This window comes from Lonchura striata, chromosome 28 (assembly GCF_046129695.1).
Source record: "Lonchura striata isolate bLonStr1 chromosome 28, bLonStr1.mat, whole genome shotgun sequence".
In the NCBI taxonomy this organism is placed as follows: Eukaryota; Metazoa; Chordata; class Aves; order Passeriformes; family Estrildidae; genus Lonchura; species Lonchura striata.
Genome location: NC_134630.1, coordinates 7,869,505 through 7,892,876, shown reverse-complemented (window position 1 = coordinate 7,892,876; position 23,372 = coordinate 7,869,505). Strand labels below are relative to the sequence as shown.

General features: G+C 67.2%; 2 protein-coding genes across 2 annotated transcripts; one reads left to right on the top strand and one right to left on the bottom strand.

The window, feature by feature from the left end:
* Positions 1–852: 852 nt before the first annotated feature.
* Positions 853–12,602, top strand: FCHO1 (FCH and mu domain containing endocytic adaptor 1). Its single transcript, XM_021551774.3, has 29 exons — positions 853–895; positions 1,811–1,867; positions 2,485–2,562; positions 3,191–3,282; positions 3,385–3,459; positions 3,535–3,676; positions 3,778–3,930; positions 4,756–4,860; positions 5,131–5,229; positions 5,314–5,410; positions 5,700–5,744; positions 5,821–5,893; positions 6,111–6,132; positions 6,212–6,266; positions 6,526–6,704; positions 6,776–6,800; positions 7,060–7,122; positions 7,195–7,237; positions 7,340–7,431; positions 7,508–8,101; positions 8,636–8,754; positions 9,317–9,422; positions 9,498–9,609; positions 9,679–9,834; positions 10,177–10,309; positions 10,382–10,581; positions 11,589–11,653; positions 11,738–11,902; positions 12,356–12,602. The coding sequence occupies exons 3-29, from the start codon at positions 2,536–2,538 to the stop codon at positions 12,376–12,378; spliced, it is 3,060 nt and encodes a 1,019-aa protein (XP_021407449.2). The 5' UTR covers positions 853–895; positions 1,811–1,867; positions 2,485–2,535; the 3' UTR covers positions 12,379–12,602.
* A 248-nt stretch (positions 12,603–12,850) lies between these two features.
* On the bottom strand, positions 12,851–22,628 carry JAK3 (Janus kinase 3). Its single transcript, XM_077788763.1, has 23 exons — positions 22,424–22,628; positions 21,741–21,864; positions 21,532–21,643; positions 21,085–21,230; positions 19,856–20,138; positions 19,658–19,783; positions 19,426–19,583; positions 19,015–19,126; positions 18,745–18,931; positions 18,390–18,514; positions 18,178–18,312; positions 18,012–18,096; positions 17,795–17,922; positions 17,047–17,185; positions 16,491–16,642; positions 15,662–15,812; positions 15,454–15,593; positions 15,071–15,260; positions 14,177–14,301; positions 13,763–13,935; positions 13,505–13,622; positions 13,177–13,287; positions 12,851–13,099 (listed from the first exon to the last, which is right to left on the bottom strand). The coding sequence occupies exons 1-23, from the start codon at positions 22,626–22,628 to the stop codon at positions 12,983–12,985; spliced, it is 3,342 nt and encodes a 1,113-aa protein (XP_077644889.1). The 3' UTR covers positions 12,851–12,982.
* Positions 22,629–23,372: the final 744 nt, after the last annotated feature.

Genomic DNA, 23,372 nt, shown 5'->3' with positions numbered 1-23,372 from the left:
CCGTGCCGGGAGCTGGGGAGGGGTCTCCAGCCCAGAGCCTCCGAGCCCACCGGCGCTCCGCGGTGCCACCGGCTGGGCCTGGCGTCGTACCTGCCAGGTGTCGCCGGGACAAAAGGCAGCGTAACTGAAACCGCCGCGTGACGTCCCCGCCGTGCCGGCTCCGGTGGCACCCGCGGGGCCGCCGCGTCCCCCCCATCTCGGCGGGACGTTCGGTGCATTCCCGGCGGGAATAAGGGAACGTCGCCCCCACCGGGAATGTCCCCCGCCCCCCGCCCGGTCCCTGCCCGCGGGGACGCCTCCGTGCCCGCTCCGACAGCTGCGCCGGTGACAGCCGGAGCCGGGCCATGAGCTCAGCGGGGTGCGAGGCACCGGCTGGCACCGGCGGCGGAGGCGGGGGAGACAGTCGGGGACCGCGGGTGCGGTGACAACCGGCGGGGTCGTGGCGGGGGGAGCCGCCGCACCGGGACCAGCACCACGAGCTCGGGGGCCGGAGCGCGTGCGGCGGCTGCAGTCCCGGGGGGGGCGGGGGGGGGGTGTGACAGCCTGGGGAGGGTGACAACCGGGGGACGGCGGCGGCAGCTCCGGTACCGGCAGCTCCGGTATCGGCGGCTCCGGCCGCGCATCTCCCCCCGCGCCGCTCCCGCCGCGGTTCTCGGGGCGGCGGCCGCTTTAAAAATGCAAATCAGCCCCCTCCCCGCGCGCGGCGCGGCGGCGCCTCGACCAATGGGAGGCGGCGGCCGCTGGCTGCGGTCACCGCTGCCGGGCGCGCTGACCAATGGCGACGCGTCTTGGCGGGAGGGGGCGTGGCCAGCTCCGCCCCCGGCGCGGTCCCGGCGCGGTCCCGGCGCGGCGGCGGCGGCGGCGGCGGAGCGGGGCGGGGGCGGCGGCCCCGCAGGTGAGTCCCGCGTCCTGCCCGGAGCGGGCACCGAGCCCCGGCCCCGCACAGGGGGTCCCGTCCTGGAGTGTCCCCGCCGCGCAGCACCCCGGCCCCGCCGTTCCCGCGCGGGTTCCCCCCGCCACCCCCGCAGCATCGCCCTCGCCGGTGTGCGGAGGCGCAGCCCCGTGCCCCCCACCCCCCCACCCGTGATCCCCCCCCGCGCTGTACACCGCGCCCCGCTGCGCCGCACCGTCCCGGAGCCCACCGTTAATAACGTCCCGGTGCACCGTGCAGCCCCCGCTGGCCACGAGCCCGCTCCCGGTGCTGAGGGCGGCCCCCCCGCCGCCTCCCCCCGCTGCAGGTGCAGGGCTCGGTTCTGCGCTTTTCCTCCTTTTTTATTTTCCGGGGTGCACGCCCCGGCTCCCCGCCGTGCTTCCCGTTCCCGGGGGGTTTTGGGACGCGCAGCACCCCCCGCCCCGATCTCCCCCCGCCTTCCCGAACCGGGCCCCCCACTCCGGTCGCCCCGCATCCTCCGGGGGCTCCCCGGCGCCCCGCACTGAAGGTCACGGCTGCGGGTGGCCCGAACCGCCCGGTTTTGGGGAGCGGGGGTCCTGGGGTGGCCCTGCCGCAGTCCCCCCACCCCGCACCCGCCGTCCCGCTCGGGGACTCGGTGGCCGCGGCCACCGGCGGGGACTTTGGCCGGCGGCGCGTTCGTGGCGTTCGCGGCCGCCCGGGGCCGGCGGGGCTGTGGGATTCAGCACCCCCCTCACGACCCCTCCCGGTTTTTCCGCCCCCCGTTTGTCGGGGGGGCCGCGCCGAGCCCGCCCCGCCCGTGACACAGGTGGCGGAGGGACCGGGCAGCGGTGGGGGGGGCTCGGGGCGGGTTTTGGGGGGGCTGCAGCGTTCCCTTACCCCCCCGTTTTACCCCTCCAGACCCCCGACACGCCGAGGATGCTCGGGGGGCCACCGCGAACCCCCAAACAGCCCAGGGTGAGTCGGGGAGGGCCTCCCCGGTGGCACCAACCAGGCGCGAATTTTTGGGGTTTCCTGTTTTTCTCCGGTGCATGATGGGGAGCGGGTTCGGGGGGGCACAGCCCAGGGTGGGGGGCACATCTGGGGTGGGGGGCACATCTGGGGTGGGGGGCACATCTGGGGGTCACCACACTGAGTGCTGGGGGGCTGCTCTGCTCGGGGACCCCCAGCTCGGCAAATCTGGGGAGTGGGGGGTCGGGACACTTGGGTCCTTTCTCCGGTGGGGCGGGGGTTCCCGGGGGGTGCGGGGGTGTCGTGGGGGAGTTTTTTGGGGGGCCCGGGGGCATGGGCAGGGCCGGGTGTGGGAGCAGCCGCCGCCGCACGCAGCAGCCGCTCATTTATTATTTATCTGCGTATCTGGTGTCGGGCCCAGCGCCGCCCCGGTGGCCCCGCCGGTGCCCCCCCCGGTGCCATCCCCGGTGCCCCGGGGTGCCGCACACCTTGGGGAGGGGTCTCTGGAGGAGGACCCCTGCGGTTTCCATGGCCACGGGGATGCGTTTTCCTGGGAAAACCGATAAAACCGGGTGGGTGCGACCCCGCGAAGCCCCCCGGTAAGGCCCCGGTGTCCCCCCCAGGCTGCCGGGAGTTGAGCTGCGGTATCCCCGCGCCGCTGCCCCCCCTCCAAGATGTCCTATTTCACCGAGCACTTCTGGGTAAGCTGGGACCCCCGCCCTTGGGTGCCCCCCGCCCTTGGGTACTCCCCACCCCTCCGTGGGTGCCCCCCATCCTCAGAGACGCACCCCGCCCTTGGGGGAGATGAAGTTTCAAGGCCCCATGCCTTCGTTAATGCTGTTGATTAATTAACTGGGGGGTGGGTGGGGTGGTGGGGGTGGTCTGGGAGTCTCCCAGCTGTGGTGACATCGCTGTGTCCCCCCCCCGCTCCCTGGGGACCCCCAGCCCCGAGGGGGAACAGGGGAAGTCGCGTGGCCGGTGCTTCCTGCTTCATCCGGCAGCTGCCACCACCTTCCTCTTCCTCCTGCCTCAGTTTCCCCTGGGGGTTCACCTGCACACCCAGCGCGGCTGGGGGAGGGGGGGGTCTGAGGTGAAGCCACTTTGTGGGTGGGGGGGCAGCACCCAAAATAACCCCAGGGGTTTTTGGGGTTCAGTCCAGCCCGTCCTGGGGAGCACCTGGGGCAAGTTCTGGGTAGGAGGTGTGGGGTTCAGCACCCCACTTTTGGGGGCTTGGGCCACTCCAGACACTGATCCCGGTGCTCCTGGGGAAAAGGGGTTGTGGGGGGTCCCTTGGGATTTGGGGTCTGAGGTTGGGGGCTCCCCTGGCAGGGCGAGAAGAACCACGGCTTCGACGTCCTCTACCACAACATGAAGCACGGGCAGATCTCCACCAAGGAGCTCGCAGACTTTGTCCGGGAGAGGTACCCGGGGTTGGGGACAACCTGGGGGCTCCCCAAACCCCTGGGGAGGGGTCCCCAAAATCCCAGCTCCACCCCAAATCCCCCTCCCCACCATCCTTCCAGGGCTGCCATTGAGGAGAACTACGCCAAGGCCATGGTGAAGCTGTCAAAGATGGCCACAAACGGGACCCAGCTGGGGTACGGGGGGGTCTGGGACACCTTGGGGTGGCTTTGGGGACCCCGGGTGACCCTTGTGGTGGCCCCCCCGGGCAGGACCTTCGCGCCGCTGTGGGAGGTTTTCCGCATCTCCTCGGACAAGCTGGCCCTGTGCCACCTGGAGCTGATGAAGAAGCTGCACGACCTCATCAAGGAGATCTCGCGCTACGGCGAGGAGCAAGGCCGGGTGCACAAGAAGGTACTGCCGTCCCCTCCCGGCCCTGTCCCAGTCCCCTCCCGGCCCTGTGCCCTCGCTGGGGTGCCCGGGTGGCCCGGCCCACGCCGCTGTGCCCCCGGCAGTCCAAGGAGGAGGTGTCGGGGACGCTGGAGGCCGTGCAGCTCCTGCACGGCGTGGCCCAGCTGCTGCCCAAGTCCAAGGAGAGCTACCACAGCAAGTGCCAGGAGTACGAGCGGCTGCGCAAGGAGGGCACCAGCCAGAAGGAGATCGACAAGGTGGCACCCCCAGCGTCCCTGTGCCCACCCCCCCGCTCTGTGGTCCTGTGTCCCCCTAGGTGCTCCCTGTCACCTGTTGGGGGTTCCTGTCCCTTCCTTGGTGGTCCTTGTGTCCCCCTCAGTGGTCCTTGTCCCCTCGGGGTGCTTTGTGCTCCTCCTCCCTGCGGTCCATGTCACCCCCCTCAGTGGTCCCTGTCCCTTCCCTGGTCATTCTTGGCCCCTCCCTCCATGGTCCTGTTGTCCCACAGTGATCCCTGTCCCTTCCCTCATGGTCCCTATCTTCCTCATGGATGGTCCCTGTCCCATCCCAGCTGTCTCCTGTCCTCCCTGGCTGTCCCCTGTCACCTCTGTGAGGATCCTTGTCCGCACTGTCCCCTGTCCCATTCCTGACGATCCCTGTCCTGTCCCTGCTGTCACCGGCTGTCCCCTGGCTGTCCCCTGTCCCATTCCTGACGATCCCTGTCCTGTCCCTGCTGTCTCCGGCTGTCTCCTGGCTGTCCCCTGTCCCATTCCTGACGATCCCTGTCCTGTCCCTGCTGTCACCGGCTGTCCCCTGGCTGTCCCCTGTCCCCTCCATGACAATCCCTGTCCTGTCCCTGCTGTCACCGGCTGTCCCCTGGCTGTCCCCTGTCCCCTCCATGACAATCCCTGTCCTGTCCCTGCTGTCTCTGGCTGTCTCCTGGCTGTCCCCTGTCCCATTCCTGACGATCCCTGTCCTGTCCCTGCTGTCTCCGGCTGTCTCCTGGCTGTCCCCTGTCCAATTCCTGACGATCCCTGTCCTGTCCCTGCTGTCACCGGCTGTCCCCGTGCCTGACGGTGGCGCAGGCGGAGCTGAAGTCGCGGAAGGCGGGCGAGGCGCTGCGGAGGGCGGTGGACAAATACAACGCTGCCCGCGCCGACTTCGAGCAGCGCATGCTGGACTCGGCCATGGTGGGCACGGGGAGAGGGGTGGGCACTGCTGGGAACCGGGAAAGGGATGGGCACTGGTGGGATTTGGGAAAGGAATGGGCAGTGGTGGGATTTGGGAAGAGATGGGATCCCTGGGCACATCCCACCCACTCCAACTTCCTTCCACACCCACCTGGGTACATCCCACCCATCCCAACCCACCTGGGGACATCCCACCCATCCCAACCCCCTTCCCTGCCGATCCCCGGCGATGTCTCCCCGATTCCTGACCCCTGTTTTTCCCTGCTCCAGCGCTTCCAGGAGGTGGAAGAAGCCCACCTGCGGCATATGAAGGGGCTCATCGGCTCCTACTCCCATTCCGTGGAGGACACCCATGTCCAGATTGGCCAGGTGAGTCGCCAGGTGCATGACCACCTCCCCGTTCCCATTTTCCCTCGTTATTCCATTGCCCCTTCCCCTTTTTTTTCCCCCCAGGTCCACGAGGAGTTCAAGCAGAACGTGGAGAACATCGGCACAGAGATGCTGCTCCGGAGGTTTGCCGAGAGCAAGGGCACAGGGAGAGAGCGGCCAGGTGAGGCTGGGGGGTCCCACCTGGATGGGGGCGGATCCCTGATCCCAGCCAATCCCAGCCTGATCCCAGGTGATCCCAGCCAATCCCAGCCTGATCCTAGCTGATCCCAGCTGATCCCAGCCAATCCTGGCCAATCCCATCTGATCCCGGGTTCATCCCGGCTAATCTCGGCTGATCCCAGGTTGATCCTGGGTTGATCCCAGCTGATCTTGGGTTCATCCCAGCTGATCCTGGGTTGATCCCGGGCTGATCCCGGCTGATCCCGGGCTGATCCCGCTCTCCGTGGCAGGAGCGTTGGATTTCGACGAGTACCGGCTGGCTCCACCGCAGGAAGGCAAGTACGTCTGCATCCAGCCGGGAATGCTGGGGGCTGCAGGGGCCCTTCCTCACCCCTCTCCCGCTTTCCCCAGGACCCAAGAGGAGCCGGAGCAAAGCGTTCCGGATCCCGGGCTTGAGCCGTAAGGAGCGGGAGCGTGACACTGTGTAAGGGCCTCAATCCCGGCGTTCCTGCATCCCAGCGTTCCTGTATCCCTGCATTGTTTCATCCCTGCATTCCCATACCCCTGCATCCCTGCATTCCTGCATCCCTGAATTCCTGCATCCCTGAATCCTTACATCCCTGCATCCTGCATTCCCACATCCCTGCATTCCCACACCCTTCCCCTTCCACCCCCTGACTCTCTCTGTCATTCATTCCCAGGGAATCTCTGGATAACGACATGGTGAGTGTCCCAGTGCCCCGTCCCAGTGCTGCCATTCCCAAACTGGGAGCACTGGGAATGTCAGGGCGTGTCCCCGCAGGGCTGCCCGGAGGTGGACGAGGACGGATTCACTGTGCGCCCGGACATCGCCTGCGGTATCCTTGGCATGGAGCAGGAAAACCAGGAATTTTGGGGGGATCCAAGGGGAATTCCAGCCAGGGATTTTGGTGGATCCAAGGGGAATTCCAGCTGGGGATTTTGGTGGATCCAAGGGGAATTCCAACTGGGGATTTTTAGGGGATCCAAGGGGAATTCCAGAAAGGGATTTTGGTGGATCCAAGGGGAATTCCAACTGGGGATCTTTGGGGGATCCAAGGGGAATTCCAACCAGGAATTGCCTTGACGGGGGCTCAGGTGAGGTGGAGAACCCCGGGTGTTCCTCCAGCGACTCCGACTACGACGAGGACGAACCGCGCAAGTTTTACGTCCACATCAAACCGGTGCAGCCGCCGGAGGCGTCCAGCAGTGCTGAGGCTGCCATGGAGCAGCTCAAGGCCACCGTGGGAAATCTCATCCTGGCCCCCGGCGTCGGGGTGAGCCTGGGGGACCGCGGGGACCCCCGAAATTCCTGGGGTCACCTCACCCCTGTCCCCTTCTCTTGCAGGGCACCGTCAGGAGGCAGGCATCCCGTAAGTGGCACTGTGGGTGTGTGGTGGCCTGGGGAGGAGGTGCCAAGGCTGAGAGCCACTGCTCGGGGACATCACACCCTTCCTGACCCCCTTGGGGACAATGCCACCCTTCCTTAAACCAAATCCTTGGGGACAATGCCACCTTTACTGAGCCCCATTCCCTGTCCGCTTGCTGACCCCTGGGGACACCCCACCCTTCCCGAGCCACCCCAGAGTCCCCCGCGGCTCCGTGTCCCCTCATGGTGACATCCCTTGGCAGGACACGCGGCGCCCCTCACCCCGGCCTGCAGTGACACTGACCCCGAGGGGACACTGGCGGCAGGTGAGACTGGGCTGGAGGTCCTGAGCATTTGGGGGTGCGGGGGGTGCACTGCAGTGTCCCCTCTCCTTGCAGGTGACAGCAGAGGGAGGGGTCTCCCGGCAGCACTGGTGAACAGGTAGGGGACAGGGAGGGATTGGGGTGCCATGGGGTGGCCACCCCCCATCTCTGGGGGGTCCCTGGCGGGCTCTGAGCCCCCCCAACTCCGTCCCTGTCCCAGCGACCCCGGGAAGCCCCCCCAGGACACGCCACCCTTGGCCGCGCTCTTCGGGCCGCCCCTGGAGTCTGCGTTCGAGGCAGAGGAATTTCCGGGTGAGGATTTGGGGGGCTCGGGATGGGAACCCCCCGGCAGCAGGGGGTCCGCACTCTGACCGGGGCTGTCCCGCAGCCCCCCGCCCCTACGTCCTCACCTCGTCCTCGTCGCCCTTCTCCTCGTCCCCGGAGAACGTGGAGGACTCGGGGCTGGACTCGCCCTCGCACCCCGCGCCCGGTCCCTCCCCGGACTCCCGGCCCTGGACCCCGCAACCGGGCACACCGCAGAGCCCCGGCCCCAAACCGGAGCCGCCGCTGCCGCCCCCCGCCAGCACCGCCTGGGCCCCCCGGCCCCGCAGCCCCTCGGGCCGCCTCCCCGAGCCCCCCAACTTCGCCGTTTTCAGCGGCTCCGGCGCCGAGGGGCTCTGGGGGGACGTGGGGGCCGCGCCCCGGGGTCGCGGCCACGGCCTCAGCGGCGCCGCCCCACCAGAAGCGCCCTCGCCGGACCCCTTTGGGGACCCCCCGGCATGGGGCAGACCCCGCAGCCCCGGCGGCGAGCAGCCGCCCCTGACGCGTCCTTCCTCCAACTCGGCCTCCTCCTCGTCCTCCTCGCCGGCACCCCCGAGCCGGGGGGAGTCCTGCAGCCCCTCGCCCTGGGGTTGCCAAGGGCCGGGGACCAGGCGGAGCGCGGGGGGCGCGGCCGGGACCCCCCCGCTGCAGTCGGAGCCGGGTGAGTGGTGGGGGAGCGGCCCCCGTTACCCCTAAATCTGACTGTCCGTGAGCCCCAGCTCTGCCCCCATTATCCTTAACCCTGCACCCCATGGCCTCTACATCTGCCCCCCGTGACCCCAAACTGTGTCCCCCCATTGCCCTGAACTGTGCCCCCTGTGACCCCAAACTGTGTCCCCCCATTGCCCTGGACTGTGCCCCCCGTGACCCCAAACTGTGTCCCCCCATTGCCCTGGACTGTGCCCCCCGTGACCCCAAACTCTGCCCCCCAATTAGTTCCTGGATCCTGGGGTTATTCCTGGATCCTGGGGGTGTTCCTGGATCCCGGGGTTATTCCTGGATTCCCGGGGATGTTCCTGGATCCCGGGGGGATGGTCCTGGATTCCCGGGGATGTTCCTGGATCCCGGGGGGGGTGGTTCCTGGATCCCAGGGATGTTCCAGGATCCTGGGTGGGGGGGGTTCCTGGATCACGGGGCGGGGGGGGGGTCTTGCCGTGTCAGGGCTCTCCCCTCACCCCTACTCGTGCCCCCCCAGATTCTGTGCCCCCCTGGCCCAGCGCTGCCCCCCGGGACGTTCCTCTGGTGGCCCCCCCACGCCGCTCCCGCACCAAGCGGCCGCCGGCCGGGCCGGCCGCGGGCAGCAACAGCGACCTGGTGCGGGGCTGGGCCGGGGGGCGCGGGGACCCCGGGGGGCGCGGGGACCCCGGGGGGCGTGGGGACCCCGGGGGGCGCGGGCAGACACGCTCCGGCTTCCCAGTGCTGCTAGGATGGGAATTGCAGACTGGGAAGGGGGGAGATTCCCTGGGGAAGGAGAAGGGGGGAGGTGAGGGGGGGTGGGAATACAGGAATTCAGGGATGGAAGGATGTGGGAATTTGGGGTGCGGGACTGTGGGAATTTGGGGCTGTGGGAATTTGGAGGCTGTGGGAATTCGGGGGGTGTGGGAATTTGGGGCTGTGAGAATTTGCGGGGTGTGGGAATATGGGGGGTGTGTGAATTCGGGGGGTGTGGGAATTTGGGGATGTTGGAATTCGGGAACGCAGGAATTCAGGGACACGGGGTGAAGGGATATAGAGTTTGGGAGTTCAGGCATTGGGGCTGTAGGATTTGGGAATTCGGGGGTATGCAGGGATTTTGGGAGTGCAGGGGTACGCGGGGATGCAGGGATGTGGAATTCGGGGTGCAGACACCCACCCCCACCCCACCTTGCCCCGGTAGTCACGCTCGCTGAGCCCCTCGCCCTCCTGGAGCTGCGGTCCCTCGCACTCGGCGCCCGCCAGCCTGGGCGAGCGTGGCTTCTTCTCAGTGGCCCCGCCAGCGCTCGGTGCGTGCCGGGGGGATTCTGGAGGGCTGGGCTGGGGGTCCCAGCCTTGCGCTGACCCCTCTGCCCCCTCCCCAGGGCTGTCGCGCGGTCCCAGCCCCGTGGTGCTGGGCTCGCAGGACGCGCTGCCCGTGGCCACCGCCTTCACCGAGTACGTCCACGCTTATTTCAAGGGGCACGACGCTGACAGGTACGGGGGTCCCGGGGGTCTCCGTGTGCTTCCCGAGGCGTGCCCTGAGCCCCGGCGTGTCCCCAGCAGCTGCCTGGTGAAGGTGACCGGGGAGCTGACCATGTCCTTCCCCGCCGGCATCGTTCGCGTGTTCGGTGGCCCCGCGGTGCCGCCCGTGCTCAGCTTCCGCCTGCTCAACGCCGGAGCCATCGAGCAGTTCCTGCCCAATGCCGAGCTGCTCTACAGGTGCGGGTTTTGGGGTACCGGAGGGCACAGGGAGTTTGGGAGGTGATGGATGCAGGGATGGGGGCGAGTTTTGGGATGCAGGGGGTGCCTGGGGGAGACAGGGGGCTTGGGAGGTGGTGGGGCAGGGATGAGGGTGGGTTTTGGGGGTTCCAGGGGTCTGAGTGACCCGGAGATGCAGGGATGGGGAGCTGGCTATTGGGATTGGGGACTTTCGGGGGTCTGGGCATGCTGGGAATGCAGCGATGGGTAGCTGAGCTTTGGGGATCCCTGTGCTCTGGGTACCGGGGTGCCGGGTTCTGGGGGCACCCAGACCCTTCAGCCCCTCTACCCCCACACCCCCAGCGACCCCTCCCAGAGCGACCCTAGCACCAAGGACTTCTGGCTGAACATGGCAGCGCTGACCGGGCACCTGCAGAAACAGGCGGAGCAGAGCCCGGCCGCCTCCTACTACAACGTGGCTCTGCTCAAGTACCAGGTGAGCCCTGCTGGGCACCCACCCTGGGCATGGGAAGGGCTCGGTGCCCCCCTAAACCCCCTCGATGTGCAGTTCTCGCGGCTGGGCCCCAGCTCGGCGCCGCTGCGGCTCTGCGTGCACTGGGACTGTGCGCCCGGGGCCACGCGTGTCAGCGTGGAGTACGGCTACAACGCGGCCGCCCTGGCACTGCCCGTGCCCCTCGGCAACGTGCACGTCCTGCTGCCCGTGGAGGAGCCCCTGAGCAACCTGCGGCTGCAGCCCGCGGCCAGCTGGTAACGGGAGCAGGAGCCGGGGAGGGAGCGGGAACGGGAACGGGAATGGGAATGGGAATGGGAATGGGAATGGGAATGGGAGTGGGAAAGGGAATGGGAATGGGAATGGGAATGGGAATGGGAATGGGAATGGGAGCGGGAACGGGAATGGGAACGGGAATGGGAGCGGGAAAGGGAATGGGAATGGGAATGGGAGCGGGAAAGGGAATGGGAATGGGAGCGGGAACGGGAATGGGAATGGGAGCGGGAAAGGGAATGGGCATGGGAATGGGAATGGGAGCAGGAATGGGAATGGGAATGGGAGCGGGAACGGGAATGGGAACGGGAATGGGAGCGGGAAAGGGAATGGGAATGGGAATGGGAGCGGGAAAGGGAAAGGGAATGGGAGCGGGAACGGGAATGGGAATGGGAATGGGAATGGGAGCGGGAAAGGGAATGGCAATGGGAATGGGAGCGGGAACGGGAATGGGAATGGGAGCGGGAACAGGAATGGGAATGGGAACGGGAATGGGAATGGGAATGGGAATGGGAGCGGGAACAGGAATGGGAATGGGAATGGGAGCAGGAACGGGAATGGGAGCGGGAAAGGGAATAGGAATGGGAATGGGAATGGGAGCGGGAATGGGAACGGGAACAGGAATGGGAACAGGAACAGGAATGGGAATGGGAACGGGAGCGGGAACGGGAACAGGAATGGGAATGGGAACGGGAACAGGAATGGGAATGGGAATGGGAATGGGAACGGGACCCCAAACCTTCACAGGGTTCATGACGCAGGGCTGGGAACCCCAAACTCCCCCAGGGTGGGGGAACACAGGACTGGGGGTCTTGAACTTCCCTGAGATGGCGACCACAGGAGTGGGGTCCTGAATCTTCTCCCCAGGGTGGGAGAAGGGGACCCTAGACTGGGAAATGGGGACCCCGATGGGGTAAGGGAAGCAGGGATGTGTGGCACGGGCTGGATTTTGGGGGTGTGGGGGCTTGAGCACACCCCCTTATCCCGGCAGGAACCTGGAGGAGAAGCGGCTGCTCTGGAAGCTGCTGGACGTCCCCGGTGCCCCGGGGCAGGGAGGTGAGGCCGGGCCCGCCCTGCTCGGGGCTCACGGGGTAGGGGGCTCCGCTTTGCGACCCCCCAACCCCTGCGCTGTCCCCCCAGGCTGTGGGCGGCTCTCGGCCAGCTGGGAGCCGCTGGGGGGTCCCAGTAAGCCCAGTCCCGTGGCCGCCCAGTTCAGCAGCGAGGGCAGCACCTTGTCGGGAGTGGAGGTGGAGCTGGCGGGCGCCGGGTACCGCATGTCGCTGGTCAAGAAGAGGTTTGCTACAGGTACGGCCGTGGGGGGGGACGGGGACGGGGTTAGAGGGTCCCTTCCCCACAGCCTTGGGGGGTGAGGGGTGCTCTCCCCGTCCCCTGGGTCCTGGGGGAGCAGGGGGTTTCTTCCCTGGTGTGCTCAGGGTCCCTTCCCTGGGGTATTTTAGTGTCCTTTCCCTGCTCTTTGGGGTGCTCAGGAGTGCCTTTTCTGCTCTGTGGGGTTCATGGGGTCCTTTTCCTCCTCTTTGGGGTGCTCAGGGTCCCTTCCCTTGGGTAACCCCTTCTCTTTGGGGTTCATGGGGTCTCTTTCCTGCACCTTGGGGTGCACTTGGTCCCTTCCCTGGGCTATTTAGGGTCCTTTTCCTGCTCTTTGGGCTGCCCGAGGTCACCCTTTTCGGTGCTGGCACCGAGCTCTGGCCGCTGGGCAGTGCCGTGCCTCCCTCCTCTGTGCCCACCTTTCCTCCGCAGGGATTTACCTGGCGGGGTCCTGAGCGGCTCCCGGACCCCCCCGGACCCCCCCGGGCTTCTCCCGTGGTTGTGTGAATTGGAAACACTGGATAGAGGCGGCCTGGGGAGGGGGCACCGCCTCCTCCTCCTCCTCCTCCTCCTCCTCCTCCTGTCCCCGCGTCGCCTCCTGCTCCCCCCCGCCGCCCTCCCCTGTGCTGTGAAGGGAGCAGGAGCTGCTCTTTTATTAAACACTTTATTTTCTAATAAATTCCCCCCCCGCCGGCTCCTGCCTCCCTCCTGCCGCGGCACCAATCCCATATCGCCATAGTCTCACATTCCCATATTCCCATAAATCCCATATTGCCGTAAATCCCATAAATCCCATATTCCCATAAATCTCACATGCCCACATTCCCAGAAATCCCACATTCCCATAAATCCCATATTCCTATATTCCCATAAATCCCACATTCCCACATTCCCATATTCCCATATTCCCATCCCAATTCTGCCATGGAGGTGGGGAGGGCAAGTAAAAAAGCGTGGAAAAGCTGAAGAGATGGGGAGGCTGCGTCCCCCCAGAGTGCCCCCTCAAAGTACCGGGAAGCATCACCATGGATCGGGGTCCCGATGGGATTCTGGGCGGGGCTACCCCCGGGTTTTGCTCCGCGCATTCCGCAGCGCCTCGATTTTGGGGGACAGCTCCCCAAAAGTGGGTCTGGCGCCGGGGGCAAAGGCCCAGCAGCTCAACATCAGCGTGTACACCTGGGGGGGACAAGGGACATCAGGGGAGGAAGGGCACCCCGGGGAACCCCCCGCCAGCCCCGGGGCAGCGGTGTCACCTCCGAGGGACAGCCGCTGGGAGCCGGGAGCCGCCGGTTGTCCTTGAGGAGCTCCAGCAGGTGGCAAATGATCTGCGCCGGCCTCGCGGTGCCCATCATCCGCAGGAATTCCTGCGGGCACGGGCGCTCCCGTGAGCTCCGGGACACCCGGGAGCTCCAGGAGTACCAGAAGCACCGGGACACCCGTGAGCACCGGGACACCCGGGAGCACCGGGACACCCGGGAACACCGGGACACCCGGGAACACCGGGACACCCGGGAACACCGGGAGGGCCACGCGGGGCTCGTCCCAGAGGGAATGACCCCTCCTTTTCAGGGAAAACGTCACCTCCGAGGGGCTCCTGCTCTTGGAGCTGTAGGTGAAGAGCTCGTAGAGGAGCACCCCGAAGCTCCAGGTGTCGGAGGCACAGGAGAAGATGTTGTCAGCCAGGGATTCCGGAGCATACCTGCAGGGAAAAATGGATTCTGGGCTCTGGGGAAAGGGGATCCGGAGCCCTGGGAAAAGTGGATTCTGAGCCCCGGGAAAAGCAGATCCTGAGCCCCCAGTGCCGCTGGAATTCCAGCCCTCCCCGTCCGCTCCCCTCACCAGAAAACAGGGCTCTGGCCGGGCTCCCGCACCACGTAGTAATCCTTGTCCTGCGGGAGCAGCTTGGCCAGCCCGAAGTCGCCGATCTTGACGTGGCTGTCGCTTTCCACCAGGATGTTCCTGCTCGCCAGGTCCCGGTGCACGCAGCGCTGCGCCCCCAGGTACTCCATGCCCTGCCGGGAGGCGGCTGCTGAGGGCAGCGGGGACACGGCAGCGTCCCAGGGCTGGGCAACCCGCGGGTGAGTCCCCGGGGGCTCATCCCGGCTGGACACCGGGTGACCCACGGCATTGCTCTGGCCAGGACAGAGCGGCTGGCAGGGGCTGGCCACCACCCGTGGGTGGCCCTTGGCATCGCTCCGGCTCCATCCCGGGACAGCAGCACCCCCGTTTTCCCCGTGCCCGCCCCGACCCCACCTTGCAGATCTGCCAGGCGTAGAGGAGCAGCGTGCCGTGCTCCAGGCGGGGCTGGTTCTTCTGCAGGAAATCCCGCAGGCAGCCGTTGGGCAGGAACTCCATCACCAGCCGCAGCCCGCGCATCCCTGCGGCCAAACCAGCACCGCCGTGGCCGGAGCCGGCATCGGGGATCCGCTCCCTGCCCCATTCCTGCCCCTTCCCTGCCCCATTCCCTGTCCCATTCCTGCCCCATTCCCTGCCCTATTCCCTGCCCCATTCCCCGCCCCATTCCCTGCCTGCTCCCTGCCCCTTTCCTGCCCCATTCCTGCCCCATTCCTGCCCCTTCCCTGCCCCATTCCCTGCCCCATTCCCTGCCCCATTCCTGCCCCATTCCCTGCCTGCTCCCTGCCCCATTCCCCGCCCCATTCCTGCCCCATTCCTGCCCCATTCCCTGCCTGCTCCCTGCCCCATTCCCTGCCCCATTCCTGCCCCATTCCCTGCCTGCTCCCTGCCCCATTCCTGCCCCATTCCTGCCCCATTCCTGCCCCATTCCTGCCCCATTCCTGCACCATTCCCTGTCCGCTCCCTGCCCCTTTCCTCACCCCATTCCTGCCCCATTCCCTGCCTGCTCCCTGCCCCTTTCTTTGCCCCTTTCCTTGACCCATTCCCTGCCCCATTCCCAGTGTTCCCTTTCCCATTCCCTGTCTGCTCCCTGCCCCTTTCCTTGCTCCATTCTTGCCCCATTCCCAGTGTTCCCTAATCCCAGCCCTGCTCCCTACTCCATTCCCAGCCGCATTCCCTGCCCCATTCCCAGTGTTCCCAACCCCATTCCCAGCCCCATTCCTACCCCATTCCCAGTGTTCCCAGCCCATTCCCAGTGTTCCCAGCCCCATTTCAGCCCCATTCCCAGCTCACCACGGCTGTAGCAAACACCCCGGTACCGGACAATGAAGTCGTGCTGCAACGAGTGCAGGATTTGGATCTCCCGCTCAAAATCCCGAATTTCCTTGGCCGAATCCTGCTGCAGCTTCTTCACCGCCACCAGTTCGCCCGTGCTGTCGCCCAGGGGGTCGTAGCGGCACAGCTCCACGCTCCCGAAATTCCCCTGGGTGCAGGGAACTGGATGTTGGGGTGCCCCCACATTCCCAGCACCTCATCCCTCCCAAAATGCCCCAGCACAGAGGGGGATGCTCAGGAATTGCTTCTCAGCACAGCTAGGATGTCCCACACCCCAAATCCGGGAAGGGAGGAGCAGCTATGCTGAGTTTTGGGGTTCGGGGTCTCTCCTGTGCCCCCACCTTGCCCAGCAGCGAGATGTACTTGAGGTGTCGCTCCTGGAAGTGCTCGGGATCCTGGCTCATGGCGAGGGAATCGTGTCCCCAGAAGCCGTCCCGGAGCGTCACATCCGTGAGGGACAGGTCCGAGAGCAGCTCGTAGTCTGTGGGAGGGAGGGGTGAGGCTGCTGCGGGGTCCCCCCGTGCCCCCCCAGCCCGTCCCGGCGCCCACCGGAGGTGATGAGGCTGTTGAGGTCGCGGATGAGGGCGCGGAAGCAGGGCCGGCGCTGGGGCTCGTACTCCATGCACTGGGCCACCAGCGTGGCCAGCTCCGGCCACTTGGGAGCCGGGAGCTGCTGGCATCCCTGGTAGAATTCCAGCTTCTGTGGGAGAGGGGGATCAGGGGGTGTGGGACCCCCAAAGAGCCCCCAAGTGGCTCTGAGCTGGGGGAGGGTGCAGCGGGATGGGGCAGGAGAGGTGGGATGGGAATATGGGATTGATGGGATGGGATTGGGCAAGGAAGAAGGGCTGGGATGTAGCAGGAAGGGACAGGAGGGTTGGGGAAGGAAAGTCTGGATACAGTGGGATGGGAGGAAGGGTTGGGATCAAGTGGGATGGGACAGGAGGGGCAGGATGGGGCAGGAGGGGCAGGAGGATCGGGATCCATGGGGTAGGAGGATTGGGATCCAGCAGGATGGGGCAGCAGGATCAGGATCTAGCGGGATGGGGCAGCAGGATCGGGATCCAGCAGGATGGGGCAGCAGGATCGGGATCTAGCGGGATGGGGCAGCAGGATCGGGATCCAGCAGGATGGGGCAGCAGGATTGGGATCCAGCGGGATGGGGCAGCAGGATCAGGATCCAGCAGGATGGGGCAGCAGGATTGGGATCCAGTGGGATGGGGCAGCAGGATTGGGATCCAGTGGGATGGGGCAGCAGGATTGGGATCCAGCGGGATGGGGCAGCAGGATTGGGATCCAGCGGGATGGGGCAGCAGGATCGGGATCTAGCGGGATGGGGCAGCAGGATTGGGATCCAGCGGGATGCTGGGATCAGCCTCACCCTCTGGGGCTCCAGCAGGCTCAGGGGCATGTTCCCCCCGCTGAAGATCTCCCAGAGGGTGGCTCCGAAGCCCCACTTGTCGGCCGGCAGCGCCAGGCTCCCGGGGTTGCTGACACACTCGGGGGCCACCCATGGGATCCTCTCCACCAGCACTGTGGGGTGCCCAGCCCCACTCAGCACCCACGGGGGGGTCCGGCATCCTCAGGACCTCCCAGGAACACCCCAGACCCCCTCACTCACTGTCCCGGGCCAGGATTGTGACACTGAGCCCAGGGTGGTTGAGTTTGGTGAAGGGGATTCATAACCCACAGCCAGGACCCCAAACCCACTGCCAGGACCCCAGACCCACAGCCAGGACCCCAAACCCACTGCCAGGACCCCAGACCCACAGCCAGGACCCCAAACCCATTGCCAGGACCCAAACCCGGAGCTGGGATCCAGATCCCACAGCCAGGATTCCCCATGGAGGATGAACACAGGACCCCCCAGCCAAAGCCAGAAGCCCAAGCCCAGCACCCCAGGCCCCCCCGGGATGCCCCCGGGACCCCTCACTCACTGTCCCGGGCCAGGACGGTGACGCTGACCCCGGGGTCATTGAGTTTGATGAAGGGGGGGCTCCCCCGGGCCGTGTCTCCCTCCCGTGCCAGCAGCACCTTCTTAGCAGAGACGTTCCCGTGCGGGATCTTCTTGTCCTCCTGGACGGGGGGAGAGGGGTCGGGACCCCCAGGGTGGTCCCACACACTGGGGTGGGCTGGGGGAGCACCGGGGGTGGGAGGGGGCTGTGGGGGCTGCGGGATGGGGATCCAGGGGATCCAAGGGGTGTGGATGTGTGGGAGATGTGGGATGTGGAATGCATCCATGGGATTTGTGGGGTATGGATATTTGGGATCTGTGGGGTGTGTGGGATCCATGGGACGCAGACACATGGGATCTGTGGGATCCACAGGACATGCACACATGGGATCCATGGGATATAGATGTGTGGGATCCATGGGACGCAGACACATGGGATCTGTGGGATCCACAGGACAGGCACACACGGGATCCATGGGATATGGATGTGTGGGATCCATGGGACGCGGACACATGGAATCTGTGGGATCCACAGGACAGGCACACACGGGATCCATGGGATATAGATGTGTGGGATCCATGGGACGCAGACACATGGGATCTGTGGGATCCACAGGACAGGCACACACGGGATCCATGGGATATGGATGTGTGGGATCCATGGGACAGGGACACGGGAAAGCCACGGAACGTGGCCAGCTGGGAGCCGCAGAACGCCAGCGTGGGCTCACCAGGTAGTTGAGGGCGTAGGCCAACTGCTTGGCCACCGTCAGCTTCCAGCCAGTGGTCACCGCGCCCCGGTTCTTGCGCAGGTACAGGTCCAGGGGCCCGTGCCGGACGTACTCCTGCACCATCACACCTGGGGGCCGCCCGGGGGTCAGGGGTGCCCACGCTGGGCTCAGGGGCGCCCAGGTGGCCACTGTGGCCACCACCCCGCCGGACACTCACTGTCCTTTCCGAGGCTGACGCCGTGCAGCAGCACCAGGTGTTTGTGCGAGAGCTGGCTCATGGTGCTGGCGGCCTCCAGGAAGGACTGGGACAGGGACAGATGGCTCAGGGCGGGCCTTAGGGACCCCTAGGTGACATCGTGGAGGTGGCAGCGCCACCCCCTCACCTCCAGGCAGTTGCGGTGGCTGCTGTCCATGACCTTGAGCACCACAGGGGTCTGGCGGGGTCCGTCCTCCTCGTCCTGCTCCCTTTTGACGCCTTTGTAGATCTGGGTGAAGGAGCCCTGGCCCAGGCTCTCACCCTGGAGGACAAGGGGACATTGCCAGGGGGTCCGTGTCCCCCCGTGCCACCCCCCCGTGGCCCTGCCCTGCCCCATACCCATGTCAGGCTCTGGGGGTCAATCTTGTGGAACATCATCTGGTGGAGGCTGCGGCGCTGGGGGGCAGGAGGGGAGCCGGGGGGACAGGGGACCCCGCTCCGAACGATCAGCAGGTTGGACTTCTCTGGGGGGCCAGAGGGGGCATGAGGGGGGGCTTGGGCAGGGGACCCCCGCCCGGTGACCTCACACAGCCGCCCTGTGATGTCACAGCCACTCTGTGACAGCACATCTGCTCTGTGACATCACAGCAACTCTGTGACGTCACAGCCGCTCCGTGACGTCACTCAGCCCTGTGACCTCACAGCTTGCTCTGTGACTTCACATCCCGCTCTGCCATGCCCCCCCCGGTGTCACCTTTGGGCCGGGGAGGACAGGCGACCTCCAGGCGCATTGGTGCCCCCTCGGCCTGCAGCCCCCGGTGCCCGTAGGTGCCCAGCAGCTCCCGCAGGCTGCAGAACCGCCGCGCCACCCCCGAGAGCCACAGGTGCCCATCCTCGTCCCGCCGGATCCGGCACCGCTTGTAATCCCGGCCGGAGCGGGTCTGGGAGGGGGAAGCACCGGGATCAGCACCCCGGACACCCCCCGGGACCTCCCGGCACCCCTGCCACCGTCCGGGGCTCTCACCTGGACGCACACAGTCAGCAGGTAACTGTCAAAGTCCTGGGGGCTGCGGCGCAGCAGGAACAGCCCCGGGGCACCCCCGGCCGCCTCCAGCTTGTTCACCGCGAACTCGGCGCTGCCAAGGGCGGGGATGGCCGCGGTGCCCCTCGGGGGCATCGCGGGCACCCCCTGTGCCCACCCCTGTGCCAACCCCTGTGTCCACCCCTGTGCCAACCCTTGTGCCCGTGGCCACCCCTGTGCCCACCCCCCCGTGCCCACCCCCCTGTGCCCACCCCTCGTGCCCACCCTCTGTGTCCACCCTTCCCCAAACCCAGCAGGTCCCCGTGGGGACCCGCCCGTGCCGGGGGTGGTTCCGTCCCCTCCCTCCCCGCGTCCCCTCGCACTCGGGGGTGCCCAGCGTATCCCGGTGCCCACCTGATGGGCCCGTGGCACTGGTTCTCCAGGTCCTCCAGCAGCCGCGGAGGTGCCACCTCCCTGCAGAAGTAGTGCTGGGCATCCGCCGTCAGCCGGTAGTAGCCATCGAGCAGAGCCACGAAGGAGCGAGCCTCCCGCAGCGTGGCGAACTCCACCTCCTGCGCCATCCTCGGCGTCACCCCCTTGTCCCCTGCCGCCCCCCCTGAGCTCCCCAAACCCTTCCCGAGCTCACCAGCACCCGGTTGTCCGCCTTGGTGACGGTGACCAGCCGGTTCTCCACGGGGCCGCCGTCTCGGCTCGCCGCCTGCTTGATGCTGATGTCGGCGATGTCGGGGAAGTCGCAGAAGTGCTGGCGACTCTGCGAGGGGACAGAGCGAGTGACGAGCCCGTCCCGCAGCGCCCCGCAGCGCGGCCCGCCGCCCCGGAGCACCTCGGAGCCGCCGCAGCTCCAGGCCACGCCGCCGTCGCCGGACACGTGGATGGCGACGGGCGCGGCGGAACCGGGGGAGCGCACGTGGAAAATCTCCTCGCTGCGGCGGCGCTGGAGCCGCTCCAGGTCCAGCAGGTACTTCAGCTTCAGCTGCGGCCCGTCCGTGTGGCAGCCCCCGAGGCGCCGCAGGGATTTGCCGAAGCGGCGGCGGAGGCGCTTGCGGGTCACGAAGTTGTGCTGCTGGATCTGCGAGCGCAGCGGCGCCGGCAGGCACGACTTGTAGCTGCGGGGAGCGGAGAGGCGTGTCCCCGGGGCTACCGGGCTGTCCCCGGGGCTACCGGGCTGTCCCCGGGGGTACCGGGCTGTCCCCGGGGCTACCGGGCTGTCCCCGGGGGTACCGGGATGTCCCTGGGGCTACCGGGCTGTCCCCGGGGCTACCGGGATGTCCCCGGGGGTACCGGGATGTCCCCGGGGGTACCGGGCTGTCCCTATGGGTGTCACACTGTCCCTGGTGGTGCCGGGCTGTCCCGGGGCTACCGGGCTGTCCTCGGAGGTACCGGGCTGTCCCCGGGGCTACCGGGATGTCCCCGGGGGTACCGGGCTGTCCTCGGGGCTAACGGGATGTCCCCGGGGCTACCGGGATGTCCCCGGGGCTACCGGGATGTCCCCGGGGGTACCGGGATGTCCCCGGGGCTACCAGGCTGTCCTCGGGGCTAACGGGATGTCCCCGGGGCTACCGGGATGTCCCTATGGGTGTCACACTGTCCCTGGTGGTGCTGGGCTGTCCCCGGGGCTACCGGGCTGTCCCCGGGGGTACCGGGATGTCCCCGGGGCTACCGGGCTGTCCCCGGGGGTACCGGGCTGTCCCCGGGGCTACCGGGCTGTCCCCGGGGGTACCGGGCTGTCCCTATGGGTGTCACACTGTCCCTGGTGGTGCCGGGCTGTCCCCGGGGGTACCGGGCTGTCCCTATGGGTGTCACACTGTCCCTGGTGGTGCCGGGCTGTCCCCGGGGGTACGGGGCTGTCCCCGGGGGTACCGGGCTGTCCCCAGGGGTGTCACACTGTCCCCATGGTGCCACACACGGGATTCAGGCTGTCCCCAGCCATGCCGGGCTGTTCCGAGGGGTGCCACACTGTTGCCATGGGTTTCGGGCTGTCCCCAGCCATGCCGGGCTGTCCCCAGGGGTGTCCCCCTGTCCCCAGGGGTGTCCCCCTGTCCCCTGTCTCACCTGACGTGGCTGCAGACCTGCGCGGGGCTCTGCCGCTGCTCCTTGGCGATGCGCAGCATGTCCAGCACGGCCAGGCTCAGGCACTGCTCTTGCGTGGGCAGGCTCAGCCCCACGGCCACGCGGCCCCCGATGAAATCGCTGCGGGACTGGGAGGGCCACGAGGCTCGGGGGGGCTCTCCCATCTCCCAAGACCCCCCCCAGCTGTGCTCGTGTCACCCTCGTGTCCCAGAGCCCCCTGGAGTCGCATCCTGCCCAGGCTCTGCCTCCCTGTCCCTGCAGCGTGTCCCCTGGGGAACAGTGACCCCATCCCGGCAGTTTGGGCAACCACTGTGGGGTGTCCACGAGCAGCTCCAGGTGAGCCACCGAAGAGGATCCACATGCCCAGGCACCGGTGGGTGCAGGAGGAGGATGAGGAGGAGGAGAAGGAGCCAGGCTGGCAGCGCTCACCTGGGCGAACAGGTAATCAATGACGGGGTAGTCCAGGACGGGGCTGGCCCGGCCATTCAGCAGCTGGAAGCGGTGGGACTGTCCCAGTCCGCACCAGTTGGGGAAGAAGAACCTGATGGGGACAGTGGAGGGGTCTCAGGGCTGCGCCCCCCAGAGAACACAACCCCAGGAGCTGTCAGGGAAGGACGGGAGCCGCGATGGGGCTGCACCTGATCCTGTACACCACGACCTGGCTGCAGGACTCATCCACGGTGAACATGTGGTTTGGGGGGAACCAGCAGCTCAGGTCCTCGGTGGCCAGGGCGAAGAGCGGGTGGCACACGGGCAGCACGCCTGGGCACCGGCAGCAGGGCTGGGACCCAAGCCCATGGACGGGGCTCAGGGTTCAGACCCCACATCCACAGCCACGATCCCCCGTCAAGGATGTGCACAGGACCCTGAGCCCATCGCCGGGATCCTGAGCTCGCAACTGCAACCCAAGCCCACAGCCAGGACCCAAACCCCACAGCTGGGATTCAGGAGCCCACTTTGATCTAAGTACAGGACCTTGAGCCCAGAACCAGCACCCCAAACCCATTGTCAGGGCCCCAAACTCAGAGCTGGAACCCCAAGCTCATAGCCAGGACCAGAACCCCACTGCTGGGATCTAGAGCCCACAGACAGAATTCCCTGCTAAGCATGAGCACAGAACCCCATTCCCACATCCCGGACCCCATTCCCACATCCCGGACCCCATTCCCACACCCGGACCCCATTCCCACATCCCGGACCCCATTCCCACACCCGGACCCCATTCCCACATCCCGGACCCCATTCCCACATCCGGACCCCATTCCCACACCCGGGCCCCACAGGCAGGCGGGTGCCCCGAGCCGCCGGGCCCGGCGCTCACCGCAGGCTTTGGCAGCGCGCACGCAGAGCTCCTCGGCCGTGTACTCGCCGAAGGTGAAGCTGAGCGTGCCCGCGGCGCTGCCCGGGGCCCGGCGCGGGGCCGGTGCCCGGTGGTACAGGAACACCTGCAGGGTGCCGCTCTCGGCCGAGGAGAGGCTGTAGGACCGGCCCCCGATCAGCGGCGTCTCCTCGCCCAGCGGGGCCATGGCGGGCGCTGCAAGGGGAGGGGGGCTCGCAGTGACCCCCACCCTCAGCCCTGCGATGAGCCCCTCCTGGGAAGGACGGAGGGGAAACTGAGGCACGCGGTTGGATATTTCTCCCCCCCCCACCAGCCTGTCCCACCCTTCTGGCCGCTCCTCCTCCGCCTCAGGGCTCCCGGTTCGAGCAGGGAGGACCAGGCTCCATCCCCGCTTCCATCCCGCTCATCCCGGCTCCATCCCGGTTCCATCCCCGTTCCATCCCAGGTCCATCTCGGGTCCATCCCGGTACCATCCCCGTTCCATCCCAGGTCCATCTCGGGTCCATCCCGGTACCATCCCCGTTCCATTCCTGCTCCATCCCCGTTCCATCCCCGGTTCCATCCCCGGTTCCATCCCGGTTCCATCCCGGTTCCATCCCGGTTCCATCCCCGTTCCATCCCGGGTCCATCTCGGGTCCATCCCGGTACCATCCCCGTTCCATTCCTGCTCCATCCCGGTTCCATCCCGCTCCATCCCGGTCTGGCCGCACACCGGAGCCCCCCGGTACCTCTGCCGTGCCGGGGGGCTCGCTGCGGGCCTGGGGAGGGGGTCCCGGCCGGGCTGCGCTGCCAGCTCGGGGTTCTGGGGGTGCGTAGGTAGCTGCGAGCGAAGGAGAGATAAAAAATCCCCGGGCGACTTCCTTCCTGCCCGGGGCGTCCGGGGCGTGCGGTTTCCTGGCAGGGCAGGGGGGACAGAACGCGACACCCCAGG